General features: G+C 43.8%; 1 protein-coding gene across 3 annotated transcripts in view; it reads left to right on the plus strand.

The window, feature by feature from the left end:
* The first annotated feature begins 205 nt into the window (after positions 1 to 205).
* LOC126299513 (protein FAM102A) overlaps positions 206 to 16,944 on the plus strand; it is a 409,085-nt gene continuing 392,346 nt past the window's right edge. Inside the window, exon 1 of one of the 3 annotated variants that reach the window (XM_049991476.1) lies at positions 206 to 1,004. In XM_049991476.1, coding sequence (XP_049847433.1) covers positions 856 to 1,004 — 149 coding nt within the window. In that variant the 5' untranslated portion in view covers positions 206 to 855. The remainder of the gene's footprint in view (positions 1,005 to 16,944) is intronic. The other 2 variants (XM_049991475.1, XM_049991474.1) reach the window with 2 other exon arrangements.

A 16,944-nucleotide genomic window follows, 5' to 3' on the forward strand; every position in this document is an offset into this window, starting at 1 on the left:
TCACTTCGAGAAGTGAAGGTACGTTGCCCTTAATCGATTTGTTTCGCCTTCAGCTTATGCTTTGTAATTTCCCTGGCATTTCGGTTTTTGGACTAAACACTACACAACAAGCCGAAAGCGGAATGCATTTATATATCGTCGAGTGTATATCTTTGGGTGCTGGTCACAGATAATGCATATTGAGCGTTTCTCTGTTTGTGTCTTTTAACTTGTGATCTTTGCCTTAGAGATGTCGCTATGCTTAGTGTGGGAGACGGTTTGACAGGTGAAACGTTAGCAGCGGCAACTTGGTTTGGTTATCAAGGCAACTTAACGTGGAGAAGCTGCGGAGGAGCGTTTGATGTGTCAAAAATTTCATTTACAATGTTTAATTAGCAAAATTACTTGATGAGAATGTGAACTGTGAGTGAGATGTGCTAGAATGAAAGCTGCCACTCGTTTTTATATTTTGAGAAACCGATTCTCTTGATAGTATAGTTCTAACTTCGGATTTTCGGTATGTATTACTTTAAGACGGGCTTTGTGAACTGTAACAGGACAGTAAGGAAGATCAGAAGACACTCTGAACAGTAGTATTGCTCTGTATTTCTACAGAGGAAACCCAGCAAGTTTGAAATAACTGCTGCAGTTAGTGCCTCTGCAGGTTTATTGACAAATTTATGTGCAGTTTTTTAAGCTACGAATCTTTCGTACCTGTAGCACATTATCGGGAATTAGGGCTTGTAACCTGCTTGTTTTATATTTTTTATATTCGTGTCGGGTGAAAAAGAATGCGTTGCTTTTAATGAGAGATTGTGCCTGTTAGTACAAAATGTGTTATTTGTTTTGAAAATTAGTGCAGCTTGTGTAGAGACGATGGCATTTATGATGAAGAAAAAGAAATACTACAAGTTTCAAGTAGAAATTTGCCTCGAAGAACTGACAGCGGTACCCTTCGTCAGTGCTGTTTTGTTTGCTAAAGTGCGGCTCCTGGATGGTGGCAGCTTTACGGAAACCTCCAGCCGGTAAGATCATTGTTATACCATTTATAGTGGTTTGCTTGTGTTGTACTATGTTCATCCTTGATGTCCGAATTATTTCCTGCGTGTACGATTCACGCCGTCAACTAATGGACAGTTGACGTAAATCTCATTACGTGCTGGTATTGAGGTAATTAATTGAAATTAACTTTAAAATAGGCAGTAAAAGTTTGGTTTCATCCCACTGAAAAGATGCATTGTTTTGGACTTCTGAAGCAATAACACCCCCAATAAACATTTGTTTGGTATACCCATATTCTGTGTTGTAGCTGGCATAGCAACTGTAACACTCAAGTACCAACATAATTTGTTTTAATTTCGCACTATCGGCTGCCTAGAAATACGAGACAGCAATAGTGAAAAACATCATGCCTTATTTTTCACTGAGAGTTGCATGGGATCTACCTTTGTAGCAACTGTAACACTCAAGTACCAACATAATTTGTTTTAATTTCGCACGATCGGCTGCCTAGAAATACGAGACAGCAATAGTGAAAAACATCATGCCTTACTCTCCACTGAGAGTTGCATGGGATCTACCTCTGTAGTACAAAATTACTGTATGCAGTTTTCTAATGTGTTTGCTCAGATGTTTCTTGATAAGTTTTTGAGCACTGTTAGACTAGAATGTGGCACTTCCAACACCCCTTACTTTGTGTCAACCATTTTTCAGTAAGGCATCATAGCTGTCACTATGTTCTTGCTACTTTACTTGTCTTCTGTGCGATGATTGTAAGCCTCATTCTGTGTTCCTCAAACAGGCGAATACTGCCGGCCGCTGTGGTCGAGCGGTTCTAGGCGCTTCAGTCCGGAACCACGCGGCTGCTATGGTCGCAGGTTCGAATCCTGCCTCCTGCATGGGTGTGTGTGATGTTCTTAGGTTAGTTAGGATTAAGTGGTTCTAAGTCTAGGGGACTGATGACCTCAGATGTTAAGTACCCTAGTGCTTAGAGCCATTTGAACGAGGCGAATACCTGTGTGTGTGTGTGTGTGTGTGTGTGTGTGTGTGTGTGTGTGTGTGCGCGCGCGCTTTTGCATGGCTATCCTGTACTTACTGTAAGCTCCATCATAGGATAAATTATGGTCAGAGCCATAAACTGAATCACTTGTAGACAACTTACAAAAATATGAAATTGGAAACGCATTACTCGATTTTTTTTTTTTTTTTTGTGTAGGTTCCGATAACGGAAAAACTGAGTACGGTGGTAACATTCGTCGCAGTCGCGATTCACTTATAGCTAGGCGATAAGTTACAAATTGATTTCATGTCTCAGACATGCGTTCACTTTCGTATCAGTAGCTCGCAGACAATATCTATAACTTCTTTTTTCTCCTTTAGAGTATTGTCACAAATAGGTTATTAGAGAAAGGACCTGTTTATTTCAATAGTTATTGACTACTCGTATTATTAGTGTAACTTGCCGGGTGTGACTAGAAAAATAGTATGTTTTGAAGACTTCTACCTTTTTAGGGGATGCATGTTCTAGAACTCATCTCATATGAACATGAAGAATTAAGGCACTGGGTTCGATGTCAAGTGCCTACCCTGGCTTCCCCAGTCCTATGGCTTTGGGCTAGAAGCTTCAACAGAGCTACGTGATCGCGCGTGCGATTGGTGTTTAAAATTGATCGGATAGAACAGCTTACTCGTTCTGCAGGTTAAATCTCGAACAACACAAAATGTGTCGCATCTCTGTGACTACACTGTATTAACGAAGTATGGCTGCGTTATTGGTTTGTTCGACCAGAATGTTCGTCGAGTTGCCGTAAACTGGACGTCTTTTAGTATCCACAGTAATTTCTAGCTTTACTGCTTCGTTCTGACTTTTCAAATGTCCTTTTGTACTTGATAAGATGGAGTATTCTGAAGTAGTAGCGAAGCTCAGATTAAACCATGTTAGACGATTGACAAATAGTTCCTTAAACTGGTCACGAGCAGTTCATTTTCCCAGTCTTTCTGCTAGGTATGATAGCGAACGCCAGGACCCAGGACTACCTTCCCCAATCAGAACTTGTAATTAATTCTCTAATAACTTGGTCTTCGTATCTTTCCTACTAGGTTTGAGCAGCAAATGGCTTTGCTAGGCATGATCCTATTGGAAGCCATATTCGTATGCCTGCCTTGCGAACTTTCGATCGGCTTCTCCAGCCAGTTATGAGCTTGATGTCGATTCCGAATCGTGGTTCAAGCTGGCGGTAATCACATTCGCGAAACGTCCCGCATAGATGTCATTGTAAGCACCAGATTTAAAAAAAAGTGTAAACCAGGGAGTAGTCAGTCTTAGAACCTTAGTTTCTTTAACACCCATCGCCAAACCACACTCTACTAACTCCGGCTGATTCTTCTGTTCTATCTTTAAGATATGTGCCTTACGATTTTATGTATTTTCGTTGACCTGAGGTAATTCCTTCCCCTAGTTGTCATGTCAGATTTTCTCAACATTACCGACGTAATGCAAAGGCAGTCAGGATGTCAGGAAAGCGATTACAATATTAACTACTCCGGTAACTTGTATTTCAAAACTGCAATTTGTTGACGACTTTGGTGCGCTCAAAGTAGAAGTCACCGCCACCATAAGTCATTATCCCACCAAACAGCAGCAGAGAGTAACAATGTAGGGTCATCGACATGCTTCAGTTCACAAAATCGTGTTTGGGATAACAGTCGCGAAAATTAATATCTTTAATGTAAGATTTTAGGAAGTTTTTTGCTTTAAGTACCAGCATATACATAGAGATGGCAAAAATCATGGGATACCTCATCTTGTCGGACCCCCTTTTGCCCACTTTAGTGCAGCAGCTCTATGTGGCATGGATTCAAGTCGTTGGAAGCCGCTGCAGAAATATTGAACCATGCTGCCTCTTATGGCGTCCATAATTGCGAAAGTGTTGCCGGTGCAGTATTTTGTACACAAACTGACCTCTAGATTATGTCCCATACATGTTCGATTGGGTTCATGTCGGGCCATGGTGGTGGTCAAGTCATTCGTTCGAACTGTGCAGAATGTTCTTCAAACCAGTGACTGACAATTGTGGCCCAGTGACATGGCACATTCCCATACATACAAATTCAATCATTGATCGGGAACATGAAATTCGTTAATGGCTGCAAATGGTCTCCAAGTATCCGAACATAACCGAGGACTAAGTCCATTTCATACAAACACACTCCAAACAATTATGGAACGATCACCAGCTTCCATAGTGCGGTGTGCACCGCACTCTGACCCTACCATCAGCTCTTACAAACTGAAATCTGCACTCATCTGACCAGGCCACGGTTTTCCCGTCGTGTAGGCTCGAAACGATATGGTCATGAGCCCAGGAGAGGCGCTGCAGTCGATGTCATGCTGTTTGCAAAGACAAGTCGTTCGTCTGCTGCCATAGCTCCTTAACGCCAAAAATTACAGCACTGTCCTAACGGATGAATTCGTCGGACGTTCCACATAGATTTCTGTAGTTGTTTCACGCAATATTGCTTGTCTGTCAGCACTGACAACTCTAAGCAAACGTCGCTGCTCTGTCGTTAAGTGGAGGCCGTCGGCCGCTGCGTTCTCCGTGGTAAGAGGGAATGCCTGAAACTCGGTATCCTCGGCACACTCTTGGCACAGTGAATCTCTAAATATTGAATTTAACTATTTCCGAAATGCAATGTCCCATGTGTCTAGCTCCAACTACCATTCCACGTTCTAAGTCTGTTAATTCCCGTCGTGCGGTCATAATCACGTCGGAAACCTTTTCACATGATGCACCTCAGTGCAAATGACAGCTCCGCCAATGCAATGTCCTTTTATACCTTCTGTAAGCGATACTACCACCATCTGTATATGTGTAGATCGCTACCCCACGACTTTAACACCTCAGTGTAACGCAATATTGAGCACCATTCAGTTTCTAAATACAGCGTGTAGTAAAAACGAATACGAATGGATTGAATGAGGTGGCACGTGGCGACTACAAAGTTTTAAAGATTTAGTTAAAAGCGTTCCGTTCAGCGGAATTTGACTTGTTCGTACGGACTGAAATAATAAAACGGTAGTTCGGTTTCGAGCCGGCCGCGGTGGTCTCGCTGTTCTAGGCGCGCAGTCCGGAACCGTGCGACTGCTACGGTCGCAGGTTCGAATCCTGCCTCGGGCATGGATGTGTGCGATGTCCTTAGGTTAGTTAGGTTTAAGTAGTTCTAAGTTCTAGGGGATAAATGACCACAGCAGTTGAGTCCCATAGTGCTCAGAGCCATTTGAACCAAGCTCGGTTTCGATGATGGACGACCACAAGAGAATAGGCCATAGCACTGTGAGGCCGTTGGGCCTGTGCTTGGTGTATAGTAAAGGAATGGAATACTCTTCTAACCCTATTCGTAGGGAGCTGGCTGCTTCAGTGGAATCTGGAGTACGGAGTTTTTACTCATTTCAGAATTCTCATACACTTCAAGAAGTTACTGTCCCGTGATTCTGCTAAGCCTGTGTTTCATCTAGTTATAGCATTACGTGGCTGATCTTGGTGAAACTATGATTTTAGAAATTACTGTAGAAAATGTCGCTTAGTCTCCCCCTCCGGACACATTTCTGAAGATACCCATGGTTATGACGGCCTGTTACCTACATAAGAAACAAAAGAAAGGTTCGAATTCGAATCCCCTGATATAAGTGCAATTGACCGAACCATAGCTCTTTGAACGGGAGTGTTGAAAGAAATCTGCTGTGGAGTATTCACAGAAACTACTCCCAAATTCGCCAGAATGTGTAAGGGAAACTAGCCCAAAGATTCGACGGAAAAGGATTTGATCCGCCGGTCGTCCTTTATGCGTGTGTAGTGTATTTATAACTGCACCATCACGATCCGTTATCGATAGAAGAGCAATCATCGTAGTTTGACCGTCTTCCCCTTTAGAACATCGTATTTGCTAGACATTGCTTGGTTTTGAAAAATATTCTTAGCGCTAGTGTTCAGATTGATTCGTGCTGATACCGTGTCAGATGAGATGAGATGCTATGTTTCCTAGCATGGACAGTCGACATATTGGAATCATAATTATTATAGTCTGAAGTTATAGTTAACCATTTAACCAAATATTTAGTGAACAGTGCTTAATCCCTAGATATTTCGAAGTCAGCAATGTTGCTAACTGTTCGTCCACATAGTGAGACGTAGTGCCTCTATGATCAAAGAAAGCGTTAAGTTGATTGTTACAGTTGTGCTTAATGCCCCGTCTGGTCATTAACGTGAAGTCTTAGCGCAGTATAACGAAGATTTATGTATATGGTGTTCAAGGAAGTGTCCCGCATTCGTAGGCGGTGATCTGGGATTGCTAATTTGGGATTTGGACTAAACATAAATGCAAACTAAATATTACAACCTGCAGTGCTGTTTTCGTTGCCATGAAAGGGATTTGTAAGGATTGTTTTGATTTGGGAATTCGGGAAAGTGAGCGCCATGCACAGTGACTGGCCTATTCTTAAACACTGAGGTCAAGGTATTCCGTTGGAATTCGCATGTAGCGCCCATACAAGTGTTTGATATCATCTTTATCGAGTCATTTTTTGTTCTTTAATTTATACGCTACTGGATTATTGGTGCTCTTTATGCACCTTTTCTGTAGTAGTCATACAGTAATGTATTCATTGTATCAGAAGCAAACATACTACACGTGGTTGTATAACCACAAACAAAAATAAACATTACAATTATGAAACAGTTACAGACCAAGATTTGATGAAGTGAGCTAATCATTTATGCTGCTAGAGACTGAGTGACGGCGACACTGCAAGAAATGAACTGAGATCGGCCTAGCCCCATAGTCACAGAACTCACTATGCCTTGAAACCCGTATCTGGTGATTAGTTTTGCTCCTTGTGAACTAGAACATCGTAGATTGAGCGACTTCCAGGTTGTTCATTCTTCTCTGTTGCGCAAAGAGTAGGAATATCTGTGGAGTGAATCTAGCTTACTCCGCACGTCGCTTCTCAAACATCGTGTCATTTACTCGTAATGCTGGTTTTACACTAAGACCGAAACTGTAATACCACACTCATTTGTGTTTTTTCTACACATTTATTTATTACTAGCAGCACTTGTGAATAATTGTTGCTCCAAATCGAAGCACGTGAAAGTAGAAATAATTACTTTTCATAGGTAAGCACCTGTCACGTGAGCTGGAAGACAAAAAATCCTGTTCTTTGCATCTGAATGCACACTTTATTAGACATTCGTACAATATGGTGTAACCATAAGGGAGTTCTTCAGTTAACATTCCTCTTTCCAGATGCCAGATCCTAGCACGACTCATTTGCAGTCTCTTTTTTGCTGTGGCGGCGCTTTGAGTTCCTCAGTTGTGTTAAGGAAACACTCTCGACTTTAGTCGTGAACGTGGTTGCTGGTGACTGAACAGGGGATGAACTGGTGCTGTCGCTTTGGTCTTCTGTTTTCTGTCTACTACTTCCCGTCGAACGTCAGGAGGAGCGATTCCAGCGAAACACTGTTTCTACAGAGTAGGGGACCGTAGACAGCTTTTGATGGTGCAACATGTCTAGTTGATAGCCATACCCGTTGTTTTGATACGATCAGGTCTGTACCGTACAGGGCATTTACATTTAGTTGTAGAGTTAAACAGAGTTAGTGCTGAAGTCCTAACAATGTCCGTTCGTCTTCCCCTGGTTGTTCCTTTAAATATGCGCGCATTATTTCTGGCAGCCATTTGCAACTCAGTTTTTAGCCAATGATAGATAAGAGGCAAGATGTGGTCCCGAATGACATCTGGGTGTTTCGGAATTGCACAATATTCTGGTGTTCTATCTTCTTTTTTCTCCTTTTTGTCTCACTGTTCCTTGGACGAACAACATGATTCTCTGTTGGTCCATCATGGACATGGGACATCGGCTGGTTAAGTAACTGTCAGTACCAGTGAAATTTACCAGCAGCCGTGTATCTTAAGACGTTATTTTATTGTATTTTGAAGGCTACCAGCCTTATATGCATCTCTCCAAATATGCTCTCTCCAAGTCATGCTTCATTCGAAGATTTGACAGCAACCATTGCTATCAAGTCTTCGAATGAAGCACTAGTGTAACGACTGAATTCACGACGTCCAGAGATTTATGGTCCTATATGACATTTTCGTGTATTTGGAGATATTCATATGGGGCCTGGAGATGACATACTGAAATGTGAAACTGATAACCTTCAAAATAAAATATCTTAAGGTACACGGCTGTTGGTGAATTTCATTGACTTTGACATTGACAGTTACACATAATTGTGTTTTAAGTGGGTTCGGTGTGGGTGGTTCTTTCCACAGTATGTACAGATGGAGTCCAGGGTTATCAACAGTTTGTCTGCTGCCTCAAATTTCTTGCCTCGTGCAGTCATAACATGATAATCAGCACAGATGAAGCGTTGAGTCGCGTCACGTCATGGAGAGGTCGACATTTTGTGTTGTGCTGAACAATGCTGGCGCTAATACACTCTCTTCAAGCAAGCCACTTTTCTTTTTCCTCCATTTGCTTCTCTGGCCTCTGAATTCCGTCGCGATGATTCGGTCCTGAAGGAGATTTGATAGTGTAGATTAAGAAATGGAAATATGTATCACGCCGTAGGATCTACACGGTTCTTATATTATCTTTGCCACATTTCGTTTTAAAATTACAGTAAATTAATAATCTAAGAAAGAACTTCAGCATGCTACTTCCAGCGGGTTAGTGGTGAAAGGCATGGGGGCTACTCCAGAGAAAATCAGGCAGTAAATGTGAAGACGTTTTATTCAGAACGGACTCAAAAAAGCACATTTAAAGGTAATGTAAATACTCTGTGAGAACGTAAAATGAAACCTCACTTCTAGGAATATAAAAAAAGAGCGTAAGACATTTGAAGAGCGTCATAAGTACGTGGACATTTAGAATGAAGTCAAAATGAAGAAGGAAAGAGAAAAACTGCTTACTACAGCAGACGATATGTTTATAGTTACCTTCAATACAAACTCTAAAGCCATCACAAATCTTAGTTTTGTCTGAGCTCTGTTTCACATTTTCTCTCAAATTCTCACATATTCCACTGGTATTGCGTGTGCCGTCAGTAAATACAATGTTTCTGATGGAACAGGCCGCAGTATTACAGTGGGCCGTAAGGCTTTCACATCCATAACTATGGTGTCCAAATCATAGTAAACTCAACAGCGTTTGACCTGGGCACTCTTTCTGCGGACGGGTCATTTTCATGTGTATAACATTACTGAAGAACAGCTCTCGCAGTTCGATACGACAGCAAATTCGAGTCTTTTGGAAAAATTTCATGGTGCACCTTCTTTAACAGTTCCAGTTAACAGCATCTGTCAGTGGGTCATTTAGCTTAAAATTCTTTCTCACCAGCCTCACAAGCTAGTTCTAAATACATGAGATAATCTGCAGTGAGATAATTCTACAGGTCATAAATCTTTAGGAATCGTTTCATAATACCTAGATTTTCTAGGCTGTTCCAGGAGACCTGCTCTGATGGCCTAAATGGTCAAGGTGACTACTAACGAGTTCCAGGAGATTCGGTTTCAGTTCCTGCTCTAGGAAAGATTTTATATTGTCGCATGTTCATGATTTCTCGTATTTTTTTCGGATGATAAACAATGATTACCCAACAAATGGACATATCAGAAAGTATTATTGTGTTTACAGCGCCATCTGAGTTACCCACGCAATTCATTCATCTTCAATATTACTGTCTGGTAGTTACGTTGAAGCGTCTGCATTAACTCTGAGGCGTCATATACCTGGATGTCATGTTTTATAGAGACCGCGGATTTTTCACTGTTGCATCGTCGAACCATTTACCGGATGCACTAACACCATTAGATATTCGTTGATGTACACAACTCGTCGCAATAGACGTAGCTGGGTTTCTGAGTAACTTTATACCAAACAAATACACTGCCCAGTGACAGTGTGACTACCTGTCTGTCAGAAGTCTGTATAACCAACTTCTGCAGAGCTGACCCATACGAGACGTGCAGGAAGTGTCAGCGAGGTTCTGGAGGGTACTGTCAGGGATGTGGAGCCATGCCGACTCCAGTGCCGTGCCTATCTGCATTAGGTTTTTCGGCGTGAACAGCCCGATGGATGTGGTCCCACAGATTCTGGGGCGTCTCGTGGTCGGGGGAGTACGGTAAACTCATCCTGATGCTCTTCGAACCACGCACGTACACTGCGAGCCGTGTGACACGTTGCACGTGCGGTTCTGGGCGCTACAGCCTGGAACCGAGCGACCGCTACGGTCGCAGGTTCGAATCCTGCCTCGGGCATGGACGTGTGTGATGTCCTTAGGTTAGCTAGGTTTAATTAGTTCTAAGTTCTAGGGGACTGATGATCTCAGAAGTTAAGTCGCATAGTGCTCAGAGCCATTTGAACCATTTTTGACACGTTGCATTGTAGTGCTGGTAGATGCCATCGTGCCGAGGAAAAACAAGCAGCATATGACGGTGGGCATGGTCCCCAAGGGTAGATGTATACTTATGTTGATCCATTGTGCCTTCCAGAGTGATGAGATCGGCCAGGGAATGCCCCGCGGCCTGCACCCTTCCGACGATGGTTGCAGGATGTTTGCTTTCAGACCTTCCACGCCATACACGCCAACGGCCCTCTGTCCGAAAAGTGTTCATTTGACAGGTCGCTTGTTGTTACTCAGTTGACGCCCAGTTGCTGTAGTGACGTGCAAACTCCAGACATTATCGCCGATGAAGAGCAGTCAGCTTTGGTGCATGAACTTGAACCAGGTGCCTGCTGCCGAGGGCCTTCGCTGAAATGTCTTTGAGGAGTCACTGTTGGTAGTACCTTGGTTCATTTGGGCACTAAGTTGCTCAACAGTTGCACGTATGTTCGTCCGTACACATCTCCGCAGCCGTCGTTCACCCCTGTCGCCTATGGTCCGTAGTGCACCACGGTTGCAGAGGCGCCTGTTTCAGATAGCGTCATTTTGGCATGCACGGTGTGCTTTAACCACAGCGGCACACAAACAGTTTAGAAACTTAGCTGTATCGCTAATGCTTCCACCCGTGGCCCGAAAACCAATGGTCATGCCAGAGAAATCGCTCCGTTTCCGCATCACGATAACGACTGTACTGTTTTCCCTACCCCGCCGACACGCTTTATATATATACTCCTTTGCTAGTACTGTCACTTGCCATAAGTGAATGGTTATTGCACGCTGACGTAGGTCATTGGCGGTGGTCACATTAATGTGACTGGATACTAGACTCATGATCATAAATTAAGGATAATGCTGATACAATGCTCTGGTGGACGGTTTGCGGGTTTAAATCACCTCGGGGTACGACCATGGCCGGCCGAAGTGCCGTGCGGTTCTAGGCTCTGTAGTCTGGAACCGCGAGACCACTAGGGTCGCAGGTTCGAATCCTACCTCGGGCATGGATGTGTGTGAAGTCCTTAGGTTAGTTAGGTTTAACTAGTTCTAAGTTATAGGGGACTAATGACCTCAGAAGTTGAGTCCCATAGTGATCAGAGCCATTTGAACCATTTTTGGTAGGACCGTGGGGTGCATTTGACCTGCGGTCGTTGCACGGTGGCGCTGGGAGCAGTCAACATACGCAGGGGTGTATTGGTGCATGTCAGTGTACGGCGCAGCGAGTAAGTGTGCAGACGTTTTCAGACTGTATGTTGAAAATGGCTCAAAGAACACACAATGATGACATTGAGGGCTAGAATACTAGGGCGACTGGAGGCTAGTCAAACACAGCAGGTCGTAGCAAGGGTCCTACGTGTGCCACAAAGTGTGATCTCAAGATTATGACAACGATTCCAGCAGACAGGAAACGTGTCCAGGCGCTACAGTACGGGACGTCCACAGTGTAGAACACCACAAGAAGACCGATATCTCACCATCAGTGCCCGCAAAAGGCCACGGAGTACTGCAGGTAGCCTTGCTCACGACCTTACCTCTCCCGACACACAGTCTACAGACTACTGAACAGACATGGTTTATTCGCCCGGAGACCTGCAAGGTGCATTCTACTGAGCCCTGGTCGCGGGAGAGTCCGTAAAGCCTGGTATCAAGAACACAGTACATGGTCATTGGAACAGTGTCCCAGGTTATGTTCAAGGACGAATCCTGGTATAGTCTGAACAGTGGTTCTCGCCGGGTTTTCATCTGGCGTGAACCAGGAACCAGACACTAACTCCTTAATGTCCTTGAAAGGGACCTGTATGGAGGTTGTGGTTTGATGGTGTGGGGTGGGATTGATTGGTGCAAATATACCCCTGCATGTCTTTGACAGAGGAACTGTAACAGGTCAGGTGTATCGGGACGTTATTTTGCACCAGTATGTCCGCCTTTTCAGGGGTGCAGTGGGTCCCACCTTCCTCCTGATGGATAATACATCACGGATCCACCGAGCTGCCATTGTGGAGGAATAGCTTGAAACAGAACATATCAGGCGAATGGAGAGACTTGCCTGCTCTCCAGACCTAAACCCCATCGAGCACGTCTGGGATGCTCTCGGTCGACGTATCGCTACACGTCTTCAAACCTCTGGGACACCTTACAAGCTCCGACAGGCACAGGCGCAAGAACGGGAGGATATACCCCAGCAGCTGCTCGACCACATGATCCAGAGTATGCCAATCCGTTATGCGGCCTGTGTACGTGTGCATTTTGATCGTATGCCATATTGATGTCGCGGTACATGCGCAGGAAACAGTGGCCTTTTGTAGTACATGTGATTCGGGACGGTTTTCTCAACTTATCACCAATACTGTGGACTTAGAGATCTGTGTCGTGTGTGTTCCCTATGTGCCTATTGTATTATCGCCAGTTCTGTGTAGAGCCACGTTGTGTGGCACCACATTCTACAATTATCCTTAATTTATGAGCATGAGTGTAGTATGGGATTTAAGACACAATTTTTCTGTTTGATATTGAATGAGCCAACTTAAATTTGATTTAAATTATTGGGAAACCTTTAACAGTGAACGCGTGTTTGACTGCCGCTTTTAGTGAAGCTTGGGGCGTTGATGTTGAACTCCATCATCTGCATAACTATATTTAAGCTGATTTACAGTGATGAGAGTAAGTCATTAGCGGTGAAGTTAGCGAAGAATATCATTTACTTATTTTTCGAATGCAGTCGGATTCGAACAAAAATGTCCCTGCTATAACACAGCACCTTTCCTTTGATGTTATCGTATTTACTGTGACAGAGTATGAGCCTTGTTAGTGAGTTACTGCGACTTAGTCAGTAGTGCCAAGTGAGCATCTTATACATTAATCACTTTTAGTTGCAACAATTGTAAAATTGTTTGACGACCGCAGTGGCTTTCAACCCCCTACCCTCCCCCCACTTCCCTAAAGAGAAAGGAAAGAAATGCGTAATTTCCTGTGCTTCTCTTTACTAGAGAGCACCTTTCTGGATGTAGCTGACAAAATAGTTTCTTCTAGTTCTTTCTATTGTAGGTGCTACGTCAGAGATTACCATAAATACGTCTGGCTAGTGACTGTATTTAAGTTACACGACAGCACCCATCTCATTTGGGCTGAGCGGCGATTTGCATATGGTTTTTACAACAGTTATTAGTGAATAAGAATGCGGTATTAATCGTTTGTTGCCGGATTCGCCTCAGATGATGTGAAAAAAGCAGGTAACGGTTGGGAGAGGAGGAATTGTCAGACTAGCTTGTCCAGAACTCGTAACGCACCCGCGACTTCATCGCCACGGTGAGCGTCGTTTGCTTTGCCGTTATTCTGTGGCGTTACGCCGCGTTGGCATGACTTTTGCTGAATGGGCGCGTGTCCAGTTGCTTTGGCAGCTGACATAGGTGACGGCGGTGAGACCACTCTCCAGTTTCCACACCGCTGGTATGTGCTAGGTGCACAAGGGAAAGCTATCCAATATTTTCACTTCCTGGACAGTGATGAACAGAACGCTGCCCTAAATGTTATCTTTATACGGCTCCCCGGAGGGAAGATTTTTAATTTTTTTAAAGTCAGTGCGTCAATAATGTATTCTCTTTACATTGCGTCGGTAACGTATTCTCTTTACATGAACATAATGACATTGCAGTGCGTTCAGCTCTGTTTCGTGATAGTATTGTGATTTGTTACTTGGATAGGCGACAGCCCCTGAAATTTCTTTTTAAGTACCAAAACCAGTAGAAGTTACATAAAGGTATCATTTTTAATCAAAGCATTAACTGACGAACACTGAACTAATGATGGGAATTCAGGTGTCTCGTCACAAAAATGACACGAGGGCCTGATCAAATGGTTCAAATGGCTCTGAGCACTATGGGACTTAACTTCTGAGGTCATCAGTCCCCTAGAACTTAGAACTACTTAAACATAACTAACCTAAGGACATCACGCACATCCATGCCCGAGGCAGGATTCGAACCTGCGACCGTATCGGTCGCTTGGTTTCGGACTGAAGCGCCTAGAACCGCTCGGCCACAGCGGCCGGCGGGGCCTGATCGTTGAGTTATTTGGCATCGACAAAGCGTATACAGGGTGTTTCAAAAATGACCGGTATATTTGAAACGGCAATACCAACTAAACGAGCAGCAATAGAAATACACCGTTTGTTGCAATATGTTTGGGACAACAGTACATTTTCAGGCAGACAAACTTTCGAAATTACAGTAGTTACAATTGTCAAAAACACATGGCGCTGCGGTCTGGGAAACTCTATAGTACGATATTTTCCACATATCCACCATGCGTAGCAATAATATGGCGTAGTCTCTGAATGAAATTACCCGAAACCTCTGACAACGTGTCTGGCGGAATGGCTTCACATACAGATGAGATGTACTGCTTCAGCTGTTCAATTGTTTCTGGATTCTGGCGGTACACCTGGTCTTTCAAGTGTCCCCACAGAAAGAAGTCTCAGGGGTTCATGTCTGGCGAGTAGGGAGGCCAATCCACGCCGCCTCCTGTATGTTTCGGATAGCCCAAAGCAATCACACGATCATCGACATATTCATTCAGGAAATTAAAGACGTCGGCCGTGCGATGTGGCCGGGCACCATCGTGCATAAACCACGAGGTGTTCGCAGTGTCGTCTAAGGCAGTTTGTACCGCCACAAATTCACGAAGAATGTCCAGATTGCGTGATGCAGTGATCGTTTCGGATCTGAAAAATGGGCCAATGATTCCTTTGGAAGAAATGGCGGCCCAGACCAGTACTTTTTGAGGATGCAGGGACGATGGGACTGCAGCATGGGGCTTTTCGGTTCCCCATATGCGCCAGTTCTGTTTATTGACAATGCCGTCCAGGTAAAAATAAGCTTCGTCAGTAAACCAAATGCTGCCCACATGCATATCGCAGTCATAAATCCTGTGCACTATATCGTTAGCGTATGTCTCTCGTGCAGCAATGGTAGCGGCGCTGAGGGGTTGCCGCATTTGAATTTTGTATGGATAGAGGTGTAAACTCTGGCGTCTGAGACGATACGTGGACGTCGGCGTCATTTGGACCGCAGTTGCAACACGGCGAACGGAAACCCGAGGCCGCTGTTGGATCACCTGCTGCACTAGCTGCGCGATGCCCTCTGTGGTTGCCGTACGCGGTCGCCCTACCTTTCCAGCACGTTCATCCGTCACGTTCCCAGTCCGTTGAAATTTTTCAAACAGATCCTTTATTGTATCGCTTTTCGGTCCTTTGGTTACATTAAACCTCGGTTGAAAACTTCGTCTTGTTGCAACAACACGTGTGTTCTAGGGCGGTGGAATTCCAACACCAGAAAAATCCTCTGTTCTAAGGAATAAACCATGTTGTCCACAGCACACTTGCACGTTGTGAACAGCACACGCTTACAGCAGAAAGACGACGCACAGAATGGCGCACCCACAGACTGCGTTGTCTTCTATATCTTTCACATCACTTGCAGTGCCATCTGTTGTTGAAAATTGTAACTACTGTAATTTCGAAAGTTTGTCCGCCTGAAAATGTACTGTTGTGCCAAGCATATTGCAACAAACTGTGTATTTCTATCGCTGCTCGTTTAGTTTTTATTGCCGTTTCAAATATACCGGTCATTTTTGAAACAACCTGTACATTTCAACATGATCACCGCCTGCAGATACGCTGTTGTTCCGCTCAAATCCACTTCATATGAGCGGAAAAAAAGACTGCGGAGGTCAACGTTGAAAGCGGCTGACGTGTTTAGAAACAGGTGTACTCACTTTCGGTATTTCACCTACAGGACCTTTGTTACCGAAGCGAAAGTAAAATAGTGTTTAAAAAGGCATTGGGCAGTTTCCGAACTTTCGTAGTTAATTTCTGTATGTTTCCTAAAGCTTTCCCGACGATCTCCTCCTTATCCTCATCCTCCTCCTTCTACTCCTAAGTTTTATTCGTTTTTAGCGCGGAATGTTTCTTTCGCGCTGCTGTTTTAATTGGATGTTTAATCCAAGATATTGTAAAACAAAATTGCCATTCGCTCAGACATTAGTCTTTTGCGAATTCAAAAGAAGAAGAATCGAAATAAGAAAGCTGAAAAATTCAGTTTCCTGTTTTTTTCGTACGTTAGACAGATAAAATGTGTATTTATGTAGTCACCATCAATGGAACAAAACATGTTGTGTGGCTGTTGGCACATAGTAGAGGAATATAGGGGAGCAAATGCGTTTAAAAATCGCCTGAATGTGTTAGCGCGATTGTTAAGACAGTGAACTTTTACCTGGAAAAAGAGTGTTGGGCGGCAGAAATACCCATCCAGCCATTCTAGTAACTTTTCCGCGGTTTCTATAAAACGCCTAACGTCAAATGCCGCTTTGGTTCCTACTGTAACACTTTGACCGATCCCTTCTCTTGTACTTGTGCTACTGAGGGCTCAGTTTGTAATGATGTGGACGAGGCGTTGAACTACAAATGATTCCTTGCGTGGTTAAACTAAAACAGTAATTTTGGTAGAAGAAAATGGCGGCTGTCTGAATT

Source organism: Schistocerca gregaria, chromosome X (assembly GCF_023897955.1).
Source record: "Schistocerca gregaria isolate iqSchGreg1 chromosome X, iqSchGreg1.2, whole genome shotgun sequence".
NCBI lineage: Eukaryota > Metazoa > Arthropoda > Insecta > Orthoptera > Acrididae > Schistocerca > Schistocerca gregaria.